This window comes from Lepus europaeus, chromosome 11 (genome assembly GCF_033115175.1).
Source record: "Lepus europaeus isolate LE1 chromosome 11, mLepTim1.pri, whole genome shotgun sequence".
NCBI classification, from domain to species: domain Eukaryota; kingdom Metazoa; phylum Chordata; class Mammalia; order Lagomorpha; family Leporidae; genus Lepus; species Lepus europaeus.
In genome coordinates, this window is record NC_084837.1 from 88,445,005 (window position 1) to 88,460,067 (window position 15,063).

The 15,063-nt window shown below is 51.6% G+C and overlaps 2 protein-coding genes and 5 non-coding genes across 9 annotated transcripts in view; 1 reads left to right on the plus strand and 6 right to left on the minus strand.

Annotated features, from left to right (window-relative positions):
- Positions 1 to 430: 430 nt before the first annotated feature.
- RPL4 (ribosomal protein L4) lies at positions 431 to 5,376 on the minus strand. Its single transcript, XM_062206663.1, is given in 14 exon segments — positions 431 to 816; positions 901 to 1,021; positions 1,118 to 1,201; positions 1,425 to 1,581; positions 1,793 to 1,922; positions 2,761 to 2,885; positions 3,162 to 3,300; positions 3,611 to 3,717; positions 3,890 to 3,913; positions 3,916 to 3,987; positions 3,990 to 4,022; positions 4,025 to 4,058; positions 5,183 to 5,226; positions 5,343 to 5,376. Coding segments are annotated over 14 exon segments (1,329 nt in total). The 3' UTR covers positions 431 to 591.
- LOC133770674 (small nucleolar RNA SNORD18) lies at positions 1,677 to 1,743 on the minus strand. Its single transcript, XR_009867377.1, has one exon. It is a non-coding gene; the product is annotated as a small nucleolar RNA SNORD18 (small nucleolar RNA).
- LOC133770672 (small nucleolar RNA SNORD18) lies at positions 2,976 to 3,047 on the minus strand. The gene has a single exon (XR_009867375.1). It is a non-coding gene; the product is annotated as a small nucleolar RNA SNORD18 (small nucleolar RNA).
- LOC133770810 (small nucleolar RNA SNORD16) lies at positions 3,362 to 3,460 on the minus strand. Its single transcript, XR_009867495.1, has one exon. It is a non-coding gene; the product is annotated as a small nucleolar RNA SNORD16 (small nucleolar RNA).
- LOC133770673 (small nucleolar RNA SNORD18) lies at positions 3,778 to 3,848 on the minus strand. The gene has a single exon (XR_009867376.1). It is a non-coding gene; the product is annotated as a small nucleolar RNA SNORD18 (small nucleolar RNA).
- Positions 4,499 to 4,597, minus strand: LOC133770811 (small nucleolar RNA SNORD16). Its single transcript, XR_009867496.1, has one exon. It is a non-coding gene; the product is annotated as a small nucleolar RNA SNORD16 (small nucleolar RNA).
- Positions 5,377 to 5,582: 206 nt separating the features above from the next.
- The window catches only part of ZWILCH (zwilch kinetochore protein), a 35,727-nt gene continuing 26,246 nt past the window's right edge, over positions 5,583 to 15,063 (plus strand). The window contains exons 1-2 of one of the 3 annotated variants that reach the window (XM_062206183.1): positions 5,583 to 5,785; positions 9,917 to 9,968. In XM_062206183.1, the coding sequence (XP_062062167.1) occupies positions 5,733 to 5,785; positions 9,917 to 9,968 (105 nt within the window). In that variant the 5' untranslated portion in view covers positions 5,583 to 5,732. The remainder of the gene's footprint in view (positions 5,786 to 9,916; positions 9,969 to 15,063) is intronic. The other 2 variants (XM_062206184.1, XM_062206185.1) reach the window with 2 other exon arrangements.

Here is a 15,063-nt window from a genome sequence, read left to right on the forward strand (position 1 = left end):
AATGTGCGGCTGGGAGGGGGCGGAGCATCCCCGCACCTGCACGTCACAGGTCGTGCACTGGTCTCAGGGTGCCCACAGCCCGCAGCTGCACGGGCACCACTGTGCCCTCCTGTGGGATCCTCACAAGTGCACCCCACTCCTGAGCCAGCCCCCAGGACCCTGCCACCATGTGGGAGAGCTGGATGGAGTTCCAGGCTGCAACCTGGCTCCACCTTGGCCAGTGTAGCCATTTGTAGAATAAGGCAGTGGAGCTCTGCGCCACCCAACTTTTGAGTGTTGTCCTGTTCCCTGGGAGGCCTAACTTTGAACCCATGTATTGCCGGTGTCTTATAGAACAGGCGTACCGGACTGAGTGGCTTCCCTTGTGTGGATTCTGTGTAAAACAGAGATAGCGGTAAGGAGGGTGGAATTTAAAGAGTCACACAACCAGTAAGTGTTTTGCACCGTCTCTGACAGGGCCTTTATTCAGATAAAGTAGCCTTGGTAGTGGGCTTCTGTACTCTGTACTAAGAGTCATACAACCCAGTGTTTCGCACCATCTCTCATAGGGCTTTTCCAAAATAAGTGGCCAAGGATAAACGAGCTGCCACGTTAGGCAGCAGGCTTCTTGTCTTCCGGGCCGGCCTTCCTGTCGGCGGCCGGCTTCTTGGCGGCAGTGGCCTTTCTCCCCACCACGGGCTTCTTCTTCTGCTTGACGCCCACGGCCCTTGGCTTCTTCACCTTCTTCCCCACCACAGGCTTCTTCTTGGCTGGGGCCTCCTTCGGGTCGGACTTGGCTGCCAGTGCCGCGGCCGCCCTCTCCACACGGAGCTTGTGCTGTGAGGGAGGAGGCACAGTAAGAATGGAAGCTGCAAGGGGCCGCGTGACCCTGCCGGAGCCGGGGCGCGCGCGCTCACTCACGTTCCGGGCCTGCCGCAGGATGGTGTTGCGCCGCATGGTCTTCGCGTACGGGTTCAGCTTCAACATGATCCTCAGGTTCTTCAGCGGGTTCTTCTTCAGGACCCGGCGGTGGATCTTCTTGCTGGAAAACATGGCAGCATTTCAGTCACATCACGCACACCTCGGAATAGCCAGCAATAGGATGGCTGGGCAAGGGGCAAGGGCAAGTTCACTCTACCGTGGTGCTCGGAGCGCTCTCTGGATCTCTGGGCTCTTCAAGATTCTGCTGAGGTCTGTATTGAGCATCTTGTGCATGGGAAGGCTGAAGGGGTAACGTGTCATCAGCTAAAGCCCCACATGTATCTCAAGAATAAAAACTCACTTATGCACAGAAGACAGCAAGCAGAATTCCCACATTTCTTGTAAACACCGGCCACAGTAAGGCAGAGTAGATCCCGCCCAACCCACCACTTGGATACAGGCAGATTCGGAACTGTCAACAGCCAACTTAAGCAGCCACCTTCAGCATGGAGAACAGCACTCACTTGTAGTTGCTCTTGAGGGACGCAGCTTTACGCCAAGTGCCGTACAAGTCGTCCAGCTTCCGGAAGGCGCTCTCCGTCCAGATGCAGAAGCGCCCCACGTGCCCGCCGGGAGCGAGCTTCAGGATGTTCAGCTTGGTCACGTTGAGCAGAGTGATCCCTGTGAGAGGGAAGGGAGAATGAGCGAGCCTGCGGCACAGGAAGGCACCTGGCAACTATCTCGTTATCAACTATCACCAGTGCAGCTCGCTCAGCTAAGTCAGAAGTTCCACAAATCATGGACTTCAGAAACACGGACCACGGTGGAGTCTCATCACCCAAGCCGAGCGAGCGCACCACCACGCAGGGACACGAGCCAGCAGCGGCGTTACCAGGGATGTTCCGGAAGGCCTTGACGATGCCATTGTCCTTGCTGTAGATGACACAGGGCCCCCTGCGCTGGATCCTCCGGCGGTTTCGCATTTTGCCCTTGCCAGCCCTCATCCGCTGAGAGGCGTACACCTACAGAGTGGGACGGTACTGAGACAGGATCTCCCCAATGAAAATCGGGTACTGCAGATTATCACGTGTGGGCACAAGAAGCTTAAGGTTACATACAGCCGGCTCCACGTCCTTGCTCTCCCAAACACCAAGGCTTTGTTAGAGCAAGCTCTCCTGTGACTTTCAAACGGGATATTTGGGGCTGGGGGGAGATGTGCCGCACTGTGCATACACTTTCAGCCCCTTGTCCTTACAGCAGGTATTGAGGCATGAGGAAACTAAGAAATTCGGAGAGAATTAAATTTATTCTCTCGCAGAGTTTTTAAATCCATGGTTTCCCCATAATATACACTTTCCAGCATGTGTTTGAAAGCCTAACATAATCAATTTACTGTTTATGGGAGGGGCTGGTGCTGTGGCAGGTAGCAGGTAAAGCCACCGCCTGCAGTGCCGGCACCCCCATATGGGTGCCAGTTTGAGTCCCAGCTGCTCCACTTCAGATCCAGCTCTCTGCTATGGCCTAGGAAAAGCACTGGAAAATGGCCCAAATCCTTGAGCCCCTGCACCCACGTGGGAGCTCCTGGCTTCAGATCAGCACAACTCCGGCCGTAGTGGCCTTCTGGGGTGTGAACCAACAGATGGAAGACCTCTCCTCCTCTGCCTTTCGAATAAATCAATCTTTAAAAAAAAGTTTATGGGAGAGTACGCATAGGTTACATGCATACATACGTAGGTGACCTGAGCATGCTCAGATGTAACAGAACCAATCCTCTACACATACGGGGTGGTGACTGTGCTGCCTTCCACAACTACCTTTTGATAGCTGCTATGGAAACTGACATGTGCTTTTAAAAGCTACCTTCTTGATGTCATTCCAGGCCTTGAGTTTCTTCAGCAGCAGAACTGCCTCCTTGGTCTTCTTGTAGCCTTCAACCTTATCTTCGACCACCAGAGGAAGTTCCGGCACTTCCTCAATACGATGACCTGCCAAAGCCAATTCTGTATTATCTGGCTACCCTGCGCCCCCTGAAAATCACACATGGATGACCCAAAGGAAAACGGGATACAATCTGCTGCATCAGAATTCCCACAATTATCATGTGTTTCAGAAACACGGACCAATGAAGTGGAATCTCATCATTTTGTCAGCTGCGAGGGGAGCGTGACTTAAGTCCAGAGTATACTACCGACACAGACCTGCTGGACTGACACAGTAAAGAACAATTCACACAGGCAGTTAGACCAAAACACGCCACAGACCTTTAGACATGACCAGCGCTGGCAAGGCTGACGCAGCCAGGGCAGAGCAGATGGCGTACCGCTTCTGGGTCGTGTTCACCCTCCGGTGCCAACGGCGCCAGGTTTTGGTTGGTGCAAACATGCGGCCTCCTCGGCACATCTAGTTTCTCAGTGAAGAATCACTTTTTTCAAATTTTAGTCATTTTAGAAAAAGGTTGTCTTGCTCAGTTAGCATTTTCGTCAACCTTCTGAACCAGCACGCTGACAGCAGGCAACTGTCGCTGAGAACAGAGTAAGACGCAAATTACGACATCATGGCAAGCACACTGGCGCCGCACAAGGCCCTGAGAAGACCTTTACTACATCAAAGAGCGGCGTCTAACAGGTATTTCTGTGCTGTATAAGCGAACCAGGTCCAGTCAGCTGCCTTCCCCAAGAGGGACAGGTGCAGGAAGGCAAACAAAGGATACATTCCCAAAGGCACCCTGGCCAGATCGGTGCGTCCCACCACCTCGCACTCTGGGAATTCGCGCCACAGCTCTGCCAGTACCCCACGACTCAGCACTGGTCTGGTGACCTAAAAGAAATAGATGTTTTAGCTACTTAATCACACCCATCTACGGAAACTATGCCAGGCAGCATCAGAGCATCCAAGAACATCACGTGGTTCAGAAACACGGACCAATGAGCTGGAATCTCATCACTGCTGCACAGCGGCCGGGGCTGAGGGAGAGGCGCACAGACCGTACCTGCCAGCTCACTGACGGCATAGGCTGCCTGTTGTTCTTGCGCAGGTTGGTGTGCACGAAGTTCACGATGTCCGGCCGGATGGGAGCCTTGAACACGGCGGCAAAGTGACATTTTTGCCGGACGACTCCCCTTCTCGGAGTACACCGATATGAGCGGACGAGCACACGCCTGGGGGAAGAACAGACATTCAGAGGCCAACCCTGGGCCCTGGCGCTGCCAAGCACCCAGCTATAGGGGCAAAGACCCCGCTGCAAGGAGCATCAGTTCCACCAGCTTCAACCCAACCTGCACACCACAACCCCGCCGAGGACCTTGGGCCCTGCCCCCACGACTTTCACCCTTGACTCATCCGAACTTCCGTTCCTAATCATCTCCGGTGAAGTGCACCTTTCAAGAATAAACTTCCCTCAGCGCTGGCCTTTGTTACTTTCTGGCCGCGACACCCAGGCTGCAGGCTGGGCCCACACAGCCGGCTTCCCTTGGATGCCTCTCCCAGCCCCTGCTGGGACCCCCACCCCCTCTGGCCACGCTGCCCACTCCTCCGCAATCCCCACATGGCCACTCTAGAGTCACTGTCCGCACATTTCAGTCTTTTAGGAAAGTTGTCTTGCTCAGTTAGCATTTTCGTCAACCTTCTGAACCAGCGCGCTGACAGCAGGCAACTGTCGCTGAGAACAGAGTAAGACGCAAATTACGACATCACGGCAAGCACACCTCCCCGGGAAGCCGCTCCGAAATTGTCCCCAAGTTAGATTCGGCGTCAGGGCTCCCCGAACACTTCCGACCTCGTTCACGCAATCGCCCTAAGGACAGCGCTGTCACTGCTCCACTGCGTTACCCCAGCCGCACACACACACACACACACAGACCCCACGGCTTTTAGAGGAATGGTTCCTAGGCCGGGCAGGGAAGTGAAAAACACATGTCCTCCTCCGTGTAACAAAGCCCCGAAGCTAAGCACCTCTCACGTCGCGTGAAAAAGAGAGGCCGCACACCGACCCTCCTCGGCCCCTTTGCGTCTCAGGCCCAGGGACCTCCCGATCCCCGCAGAACCCGTTTCCCAACATCAGGCGCCCGAGAACGACCGGCGCGCCTGAGCCGGGCCGCCCACGTTGCCCTTAAGATGGCTGCCGCGTCTCCACACAACCCGGCTCGGCGGCAGGAAACAGACGCGCTCGGCCCTCATTGCCTTTGCTCTCCCTCCCTCGCCAACCTTATGGCCCGAACCCCTAGTCCTCCCCGACTAGCCCCCCACACGCGAGGACAGCCGGGCCCGGACGACTTCCACTCACCATGGCGGGGAGAGGTGAGAGCCACGCTCCTCTCCTCCCGGCGGCTCCCACAGGAAAAGGAAGGACCTATCACTCCCGCGCTCTATGTACCCTTCAACTCGTCCCCCACCTTGCCCGCCTAAGAACCCACGCGGAGGAACAAAATCTCCCTATACCGCACTAGAGAAATCAGAAATATCGTATTGTTTATTCATGTGGCTCAGCTTACGTAGATATTGCCTTTCAAAATTAATAATAGTGTTCAGAATGCGGGACTCTTTTGCGCGGAGTAATCCTCAAGGGGCGTGGCCAAGTCTCGCGAGACGCGGTGGCTTTTTTTTTTTTCCCCGTAACCCCTACACTTATTTTTACTTTATTTATTTATTTATTTTTTCCAGAACAGGACTGGAAGAGCTCTGGGAAAGAAAAGACGTGCATCTTGGTGCTGCGAAACAAAAATTTAACTTTGCGGAAAACGGAACTCGTGGAGCGTAAAAGTAGTCCCGGCGGGGCGGGGCTGTGACCCCTGACGTCGGCGGCGGGCGCGCAGTTCGAGTCGGCCCGGGGCGGGATGTGGGCGCGAGTCAACCGGGCGGCGGCGGACTTCTACGCCGGCCTGCTGCAGTGAGTGGTGGTCCCCCGCGTCGGCCGGGGCCTGGGGACGGCTCTCCCGCCCCAGGGGACCCGGCTGCCCGCGCAGAGCCGCCTGCCGCCCTGGGGCGCTCGCTTCTCCGGCGTCCCGGGGCGCGGGAGGCGGGCGGGGCGGGCCCGGGGAGGGGGTTGGGGGCTTTTGGGGGACAGGAGCCGGTGCGTTATCAAGTCAGGTGGGGTTGCCGAGCCTTCCACGGAAGCCCCCGACCCCTGCTTGCACCTGTGACGGAGCAGCAGCGGCGCCCCGGAGACGGAACGCTCCGTGTCGGGGCCCCTCGCCCGTCTGCTCCAGGGCGGGGCGCGCGCAGTGCTTCGCCTGTCTAAACGTCCGACCCACCGGGGCCTAAATAACTACCAGTTACTTTATAAATACGAAAATTATTTTTTTAAGGGGCCGGCGCCATGGCGCAGCAGGCGAGGCTGTGGCCTGCAGCCTGAGCTGCTCCGCTTAGACCCAGCTCCCTGCTAAGGCGCCTGGGAGAGCAGCGGACGATGGCCCAAGTGCTTGGGCCCCTGGCACTCCTGTGGGAGAGCTGGAAGATGGGCCTGGCCCGGCCCTGGCCGTTGCGGCCATCTGGGGAGATCTCTCCCTCTGTGTAACTCTACCTTTCAAATAAGTAAATCTTTGAGATTCATCTATTTAATTTATTTACTTAAAAGGAAGAGTTAGGGAGGAAGACTCGGAGAGAGAGGTTCTGTCCGCTGGTTCACTTCCCAGATGGCCAGGCCAAAACAAGGAGCAGCATCCGGGCCTCCCGCGTGGGTGCCGGGGTCAGAGCACCTGGGCCACCTTCCACTGCTTTCCTAGGAGCATTAGCAGGGAGCTGTGTCCAAGTGGAGCAGCAGGGGCTCAAGCATTGTTGGCATTGCAGGCAGTGGCTTTGCCAGCCCCATGAATGCCGCTATTTTGAATTGTTTATTGCTGTTCTTCTAAAGTTTTTAAGCATTGTAGAAAGAGCCCTGGCTCTTTGAGAAACGGCCAGTGCCTTGGGTTTCTTTCAGGGTGAGCGCCCATAGAACTGTTGGGTTGTTTTTAACTGTTATGTGGCATTTCATTCTGCCAGTCCCCTACTGATGGAACTTTATTTAGACGCTTCCTGCTTCCCGGCACTCGGGGAGTGTTGGTCTTTCTGCTTGTAAGCACTGACGTTTCTGTGTGGCTTCTCTTGCGTTGCTCACAGGGACTGTGTACCCAGCTCCCTGCTGGAAATGGTCTTTTAAAGGTTTGTTATTTGAAAGGCAGAATTAGAGGGACAGAGCGCGAGCTTCTATCCTCTGGTTCACTCCCGCAAATCCTGCAGCCAGGAGCCTGGAACAACGTCTGAATCTCCCACGTGACTGGCAGGGGCCCCTGGTGGTTGTTCCATCTTCTGCCACTTTTTCAGGCATGTCCGCAGGGAGCTGGATGGGAAGTGGAGCAGCCAGGACTTGAACTGGTTCTTATATGGGATGCTGGCATTGCAAGTGGCGGCTTAACCCGCTGAGCCACAACCCACCCCACAACCCACTGGAAGTTTTCATAGGAGACCTCAGTGCCTGCAAAATGGAGTTGATTTTCCCCCTAACCTGACATCGGTTCCTGAATTCCGTCTCTGAGTTAAGAGTTCTCAGCCCCAGCCTCCTACCCTGACCCTACCGTCAGTCCTCTGTTCACCTCCATCCCTGCTGTTCTCCAGGCCACACTATTTCCAGCACGCCAGCACTGTTGCCATCCTTGCTGGCAGGAAGAGCGCCACCGTTTAAAACCCTTCAGTGAGTTCTTGGCTTTCCGGATCAAGTTCAAGTCCTGTAAGCTAGCTTCCTGTACTGGTCACCATGCAGATTGGCTTACTTGGGGGACTCCAGTTGGCCAGGGACCATGCTTTTGTTTAAGATCCCCAGCGCCTAACAAGAGTGCCTGGTGTATAAAGTACATCTTGAGAGATGATTAATTTGTGACTGATGAAACAACATCCCTGGGTTATCCATAAAAAGACACCATCTTTGGTGCTATCATTGTGGCGTGGCGAGTTAGGCTGCCACCTGGACTCTGGCATCCCAGATGGGGACCGATTCCTGTCCTGGCCGCTCCACTTCCAATCCAGCTCCCTGCCAGTGTACCTGAGGAAGCAGTAGAATATGGCCCAAGTGCTTGAGCCCCTGCACCCATGTAGGAGACCCAGAAGAAGCTCCTGGCTTCAGCCTGGCCCAGCCCCAGCCATTGCATCCATCTGGGGAGTGAACCAATGGGTGAAAGATCTCTCTGTCTCTCCCTGTCTCTGTAACACTGCCTTTCAAATAAATAAACCTTAAAATAAGTCACAGTCTTGCATGATTTGGCAACAGTGGGTCAGTCCGAGGCCAGCGGTCCTGTTTCAGCATGTCACGTGTTAGATCCAATGTAAATGGTATCCTGAAGCAGTTTCACTGGGTTCCTCCAAAGACTAAAGATGCTCATGTCTTTCAGAGGGTAGACCAGTCTGATATGTGTTTGCTGTGTTTATAGCTTATGTGCTTTGAGGTCACTGTTTACAAACTTTCTTTAATGAGGTATACAAGTGGATGGGAGATTGCCATCTCATCCCCTCTCTCTGGAACTCAGCCTTTCAAGTAAATAAGTGGTTCTTTTAGAAATTGTCCTAAAATTGAGTTAAATGATAATTTTAAGTGATATCTTAGAGTTTTGTGCCTTTTTTTTTTTTTTTTTTTAAAGAATGACAGAGATACCTTCCATCTGCTGGTTGACTCCCCAAATGCCTGCAACAGCCAGGGCTACCCCAGGTCAAAGTGAGGAGCCAGGAACTCCATTTGGGTCTCCCACATGGGTGGAAGGAATCCAAGCATTTGGGCCATCATTGCTGCCTCGCAGGCACATGAGCAGGAAGCCAGATTGAGGGACACAGCAGCTGGGACTCAAGCCAGTGCTCCCATGTGGCATGTGGGTCACCCAAGTGTCCTCGCCAGTGCTTACATGTTTTACAAGAAATATTCAACACTATCAAATTTCCTAATTTTTTAAAAACGGCTCTTCACAATGGAGGATACAGGGTTCCTTGTTAGCCATAGGGACTGAGGCCTGGGACCTTGAAGTAAATCCTCTGGTTATGCACTTCCTCGTTGGCCAGTCAGGGTCCTTTCATTTTGACTTTCCAAGCGTCACGTGTGAAATGACACGTTCGCATGAACTGGTGTGTTTGAAGAGATTGTGGAGGTCGGCCACAGCCTCATTCTTCAGAGAAGCCATGCACGGGGTCATCTCTGTCACAAGTCTCTCCGTTCCTAACCTTTTTTTTTTTTTTGCTCCAACTGTGCCTCAGGCTACCACAATGACTTTGCTTTTTGCTTTTCTCACTGGTGTTACACGGAGTTAAGTGATGTTTAACTCCAAGTAACAGGACAGCTGTTGTGGTTCTGTTAGCAGGGATGCCTGAAAGAATTCACGTGAGACAGAGGGCAGTGTAAGCAAGGTAGCAAGGTTTAATGGGGTGGGGCATCTGTCAGAATGGATGGGCACCTCTCCAGACAGCATTCCAGAGTGCCAGTCACTCGGACTGGGGAGAGCAAGGCTACGTGGTGTAATGGAGAGAATGCACCTGGCAGGCCAGGCGGGCGGCTCAGCAGAGAGCTGAGAGCTGAGCCACAGTCTGTATTCAGACCGGGGCTTATAAGGGAAAGGGGTCGGTTCTCCTGCTGTTTCTCCTTCCTTGCCTCCTCCTCCTCCTCCAGGACAGAGGTTTGCTGAGTGTGAACAGGCGAAACTCCTCCCTCGGTGTCACTACTCAGTGCTGTCAGACTGGGGAGCCCACCTTGGCCCCGGGCCCAGGAGCTCCCCCCAGGGTGCCTTCCGTGGGGTGGGCCGGGACGGCTGTGCTGCCCAGTGATCAGGCTGGGTGACCACTGGTGCTGAGCAGAGGGTTCTCCTGGGGAGCTCTCCCAGGGGGAAGGCTGAGGCCACCTGTGAAGTTGTCGGGGTCTGGGCAGGACTTCGCAGTGTAACATGCTGGGCTGCTCCCAAGGTGAGCTTCTGCAGAGGCTGTGTTTTCCTTAGGCCCCGCTCCCCACACAGGCTCATTTCTAACTTCCCACCTAATAGTTCTGTTTTTCACATGTGGTTCTACATTTCAGGGTATTTAATGAAGAAAAGAAAGGAACCTGTAAGGACCCATTTTTCTATGAGGTATGAGCAATTTTTTTTTTAAAGAAAATATTTATTTGAAAGGGAAAGCTAGAGAGAGGGAAGGAGGGTTCGAGAGATCTTCCGTCTGCTGGTTCGCTCCGCAAGTGCCTACAGGAGCCAGGACCTCCTGGGTCTCATGTGGCTGCAGGAACCCAGGCACTTGTGCCATCATCTCCCAGGTGCATTAGCAGGCAGCTGGATCAGAAGTGCACGTTAGGGGCTGGCGCTGGGGCGTAGTAGAATAAGAATTCACCGCCGGCTCCCATATGGGTGCCAGTTTGAGTCCTGGCTGCTCCACTTGCAATCCAGCTCTCTGCTGTGGCCTGGGAAAGCAGTGGAAGATGGCCCAAGTCCTTGGACCCCTGCACCCACGTGGGAGACCTGGAAGAAGCTTTTGGCTTTGGACTGGTGCAGCTCCAGCCATTGTGGCCATTTGGGGAGTAAACCAGTGGATGGAACACCTTTCTCTGTCTTTCCCTCTCACTGTCTGTAACATACCTATAAAATAAATAAATAAATCTACAAAAAATAAAAATAAAAAAGACGTGCACGTTATCTGGGACTGGAACCAGGCACTCTGATATGAGATACAGGAGTCGCAGGTGACAACTTACTGCTCCACAATGCCTGCCCATATTTGTGGTGTTTAACACAATCTAAAAGTGTGGGTTTTTTAAAAGTCAGGTTTTTTGTAGTTCATTTATATACACTAAATTTCATCTTCTGAAGATAGAGTGCTATCAGGTTTTGTTGTTGTTTTTAAGATTTATCTATTTATGGTCTGCGCCGTGGCTTAACAGGCTAATCCTCCGCCTTGCGGCGCTGGCACACTGGGTTCTAGTCCCGGTCGGGGCGCTGGATTCTGTCCTGGTTGCCCCTCTTCCAGGCCAGCTCTCTGCTATGGCCCGGGAGTGCAGTGGACGATGGCCCAAGTACTTGGGCCCTGCACCCCATGGGAGACCAGGAGAAGCACCTGGCTCCTGGCTTCGGATCAGCGAGATGCGCCAGCCGCGGCGGCCATTGGAGGGTGAACCAACAGCAAAAAGGAAGACCTTTCTCTCTGTCTCTCTCTCACTATCCACTCTGCCTGTCAAAAAAAAAAAAAAAAAAAGATTTATCTATTTATTTGAAAGAGTTATAGGGGCTGGCGAATTGGCTTAACAGGCTAATCCTCCGCCTTGTGGCGCCGGCACACCGGGTTCTAGTCCCGGTCGGGGCGCCGGATTCTGTCCCGGTTACCCCTCTTCCAGGCCAGCTCTCTGCTGTGGTCCGGGAGTGCAGTGGAGGATGGCCCAAGTCCTTGGGCCCTGCCACCCGCATGGGAGACTGGGAGAAGCACCTGGCTCCTGGTTTCGGATCAGCGCGGTGCGCCGGCCGCAGCGGCCATTGGAGGATGAACCAACGGCAAAAAAAGACCTTTCTCTCTCTCTTTCTCTCTGTATCCACTCTGCCTGTAAAAAAAAAAAAAAAAAAGTTATAGGGAGAGACAGAGAAAGATAGATCTCCCATCTGGTTAACTCCCCAGATGGCCATACTGGCCAGGGGTGGGCCACGCTGAAGCCAGGAGCCAGGGGCTTCATTTGGGTCTCCCACATGGTTGTAGGGGCCAGATACTTGGGCCATTTTCTGCTGCTTTTCCCAGGCCATGAGCAGGGAGCCGGTTTGGAAGTAGAGCAGTCAGGACCCTAATGCAGGTGGCAACTTTACCTGCTATGCCACAATGCCGGCCCCAGTTCTGTGAGTTTTAACAAATGCATTAGGTTGGCCGGCGCCATGGCTCACTAGTCCCTGTTGGGGCGCCGGATTCTGTCCCAGTTGCTCCTCTTCCAGTCCAGCTCTCTGCTGTGGCCCAGGAGGGCAGAGGAGGAGGGCCTAGGTGCTTGAGTCCCTGCACCCACATGGGAGACCCGGAGGAAGTACCCGGCTCCTGGCTTCGGATCAGCGCAGCATCGGCCGTAGTGGCCATTAGGGGAGTGATCTAATGGAAGGAAGACCTTTTTCTCTGTCTCTCACTGTCTATAACTCTCTCTCTCTCTCTCTCACTGTCTAACTCTGCCTGGCAAAAAATAAATAATAAATAAATAATGCATTAGGTCATGTAACTACCCCTATAATCAAGATACAGAGTGTTTCTATTATCTACAAGAATTTTCTTTGTATCCACTTATAGTCTGCTTTTTTCTGCCCCTAGTCCCTGGCAGCCACTAATCTACTTTCTCTTTTTATTTATTTATTTAGCCTTTTCCAGAATGCGATACAAATAAAATCATAGAGCCCTCAGGTCTGGCTTCATTTCATTAGTCTGATGTGTTTGAAATTGATCTGTGTTGTAATGCGCATCCTTTTTACTGTGTTCTGTTGTGTGGATGGACTGCAGGTCAGTTATCCATTTGCCAGTGGGAGCATTGTGGCTGCTTCTAGTGTTATAAAGATTACAAATAAAGTTCTGTAAACACATTTTAATTAGGCATCTGATACGTGTAAAGTGTTCCATTTGTAAACTCCCCATAGTTGGGGTCATAAATCTGCATCCATGAAATAATTACTGATCTAAAATGAATCATGTGTTAAAAGAGAAATAGGTGGGGAGAAGATGTCCTGAATACTAATAGTTAATTTCTGTGTGTGCCTGTGTCTACCTATATATAAAATATATAAGAAGCCCTTAAAAATCAGCAGAACTAGGGATTAAGAAGAATAGGCAGAGGAAACAAGTAGGTAATCAAGAAATTACAGGTATGCTTATCCCTTAAAAAACTCAAGAAGTAAATATATCCCAGTTCATTTTTTCATAGTTCCCTGTTACATTCCTTTTGCTTGATATGTATTATTTCCCAGGGCCACTGATTCAGAGTACGACCAACGAGGCAGCTTAAAATAGCAGAAGTTTGTCTCCCACTGTGTTTTTTCTAAAGATTTATTTATTTATTTGAGGGGCAGAATTACAGAGACAGAAGGGGAGACAGAGATCTTCAATCTGCTGGTTCACTCCCCAAATGGCCGCAACGGCCAGGGTTGGGCCAGGACAAAGCTAGGAGCTTAAGCTTCATCTGGGTCTCCCACATGGGTGGCAGGGGCCCATGTCCTTGAGCCCTCTTCTGCTTTCCCAGGTGCATTAGCATCAGAAGTGGAGCAGCCAAGACTCAAACCAGCACCCGTACGGGATGCTGGAGTTGCAGGCAGTGGCTTAACCCACTACACCACAGCACCAGCCCCTCTGCCACAGTTTTGGAGACTAGAATGTAATCAAGGTGTGGGCAGGACCATGAACCTGCTGAAGGCTTTAGGAAGGGTTCCTACCATCTGCTGTCCTTCCTAGCTCTGTGTGATTTCCAGCAATCTTTGGTGTTGCCTAGCTTTTGTAGCTGCACAACTCCACCTGCCTCCTAAGGAACATAGCTTTATCCCTGTGTCTGTATGTTCTTGTGTCTGTAAGTCTTTCTCTATCTTTTTAAAAGATTTAAATATTTGAAAGGCAGAGAGAAGTAGAGACAGAGAGAGGTCTTCCATCTGCTGATGGAGCTTCTTCTAGATCACCCACATGGGTGGTGCAGGGATCCAAGCAGTTGGGCCATCCTCCACTGCTTTTCCAGGTGTATTAGTGGGGAGCTGCATCAGAAGTGGAGTAGCCAAGACCCAAACCAACATCCATATGGGATACCAGCTCAGCAGGCCAGGGCTTTAACTGGCTGTGCCACAGTGCCGGCTTCTGTAAGTCTATCCATATAAGAACAGAAGTCATTGGATTTAGGGCCTATCCTAACCCTAATTAATCTTTATCTGGATTACATTTGCGAAGACTTGCCAAATAAGGTCACATTCACAGGAACTAGGGATTAAGACTTCAAGAAATCTTTTCAGGTGACACAATTCAACCTATAACAGTCCTCAGATCTCAAGAACCTAGTAGATTAGAATAACCTAGTGTCCTTAGCCCTCCAAACTTGGTAGCTAAATGTTTCAAAATCCAGACTAAAATGAGGCTGGCACTGTGGTGCAGCAGGTTAATCCTCTGCCATGGCCTGGGGCAGCAGTGGAAGATGAACCAAATGCCTGGGCCCCTGCTCCCACGTGGGAGACCCGGAAGATTTGTCTTTAGTGAGCATATTAGGTGCTGTTCACCTTTGTTAGTGATCAAATGTATAAACAATGAGAATACAGAGGTGATAGAAATGTGAACAGTAGATAGGATATATTTGATAGGCAGTTCGGGGCCATTGATGTGATTTCCGGTATCCACCTTAAGATAATTCCAGGATATCTGTTATTAGTTGCTTCCCAGAGCAGATAACTGGAAGCTATCCACAAGTTGTACTTTGAAATTCATTCTGAAATGCCAGAGCTGTGGTCCTAGCTAGTCAGAGAATATTTCATAACATGGGAAGAGTGTCACCGTATAAAACCACTAGAATATTTTATTTTATTAAGCAAACTTGAGTGTGTGATACCTAAAAATTATATTTTCTTTTTGTATAGGTTAATACAAGGTTTACTTTTTTTTTTTTTAAGATTTATTTATTTATTTGAAAGACAGTTACAGAGAGGCAGAGAGAGAGAGAGGTCTTCCATGTTTGCTCCCCAAATGGCCACAACGGCTGGAGCTGGGCTGCTCTGAAGCCAGGAGCTAGGAGCTTCTTCGGGTCTCCCATGACGGCCCAGTGAGTTGGGCCATCTTCTGCTTTCCCAGACCACAGTAGAGAGCTAGATCAGAAGAGAAGCAGCTGAGACTCTAACTGGCACCCATATGGGATACCGGCACTACAAGTGGCAGCTTTACCCACTATGCCCAGTGCGGACCCCAAAATATACATTTTCCATTCAAATAAATTTTGAATCTCTTTGCCTGGAAAAAGATCTGGCAGAAATAGACAAACCAGGCTAATAATGGTAGTGATTATCCCTGGCTATAGAATTACAAATTATTTGTTAAATGTTTTTTAAATTTTTTAAATTTTTATTTGAAAGAGTTATAGAGAAAGGCAGAGAGAGAGGTCTTCCATCCATTGGTTCACTCCCCAAATGGCCAGAGCTGAAGTGATCTGAAGCCAGGAGCCAGGAGCTTCTTCAAGGTCTCCCACGTGGGTGCAGGGGCCCA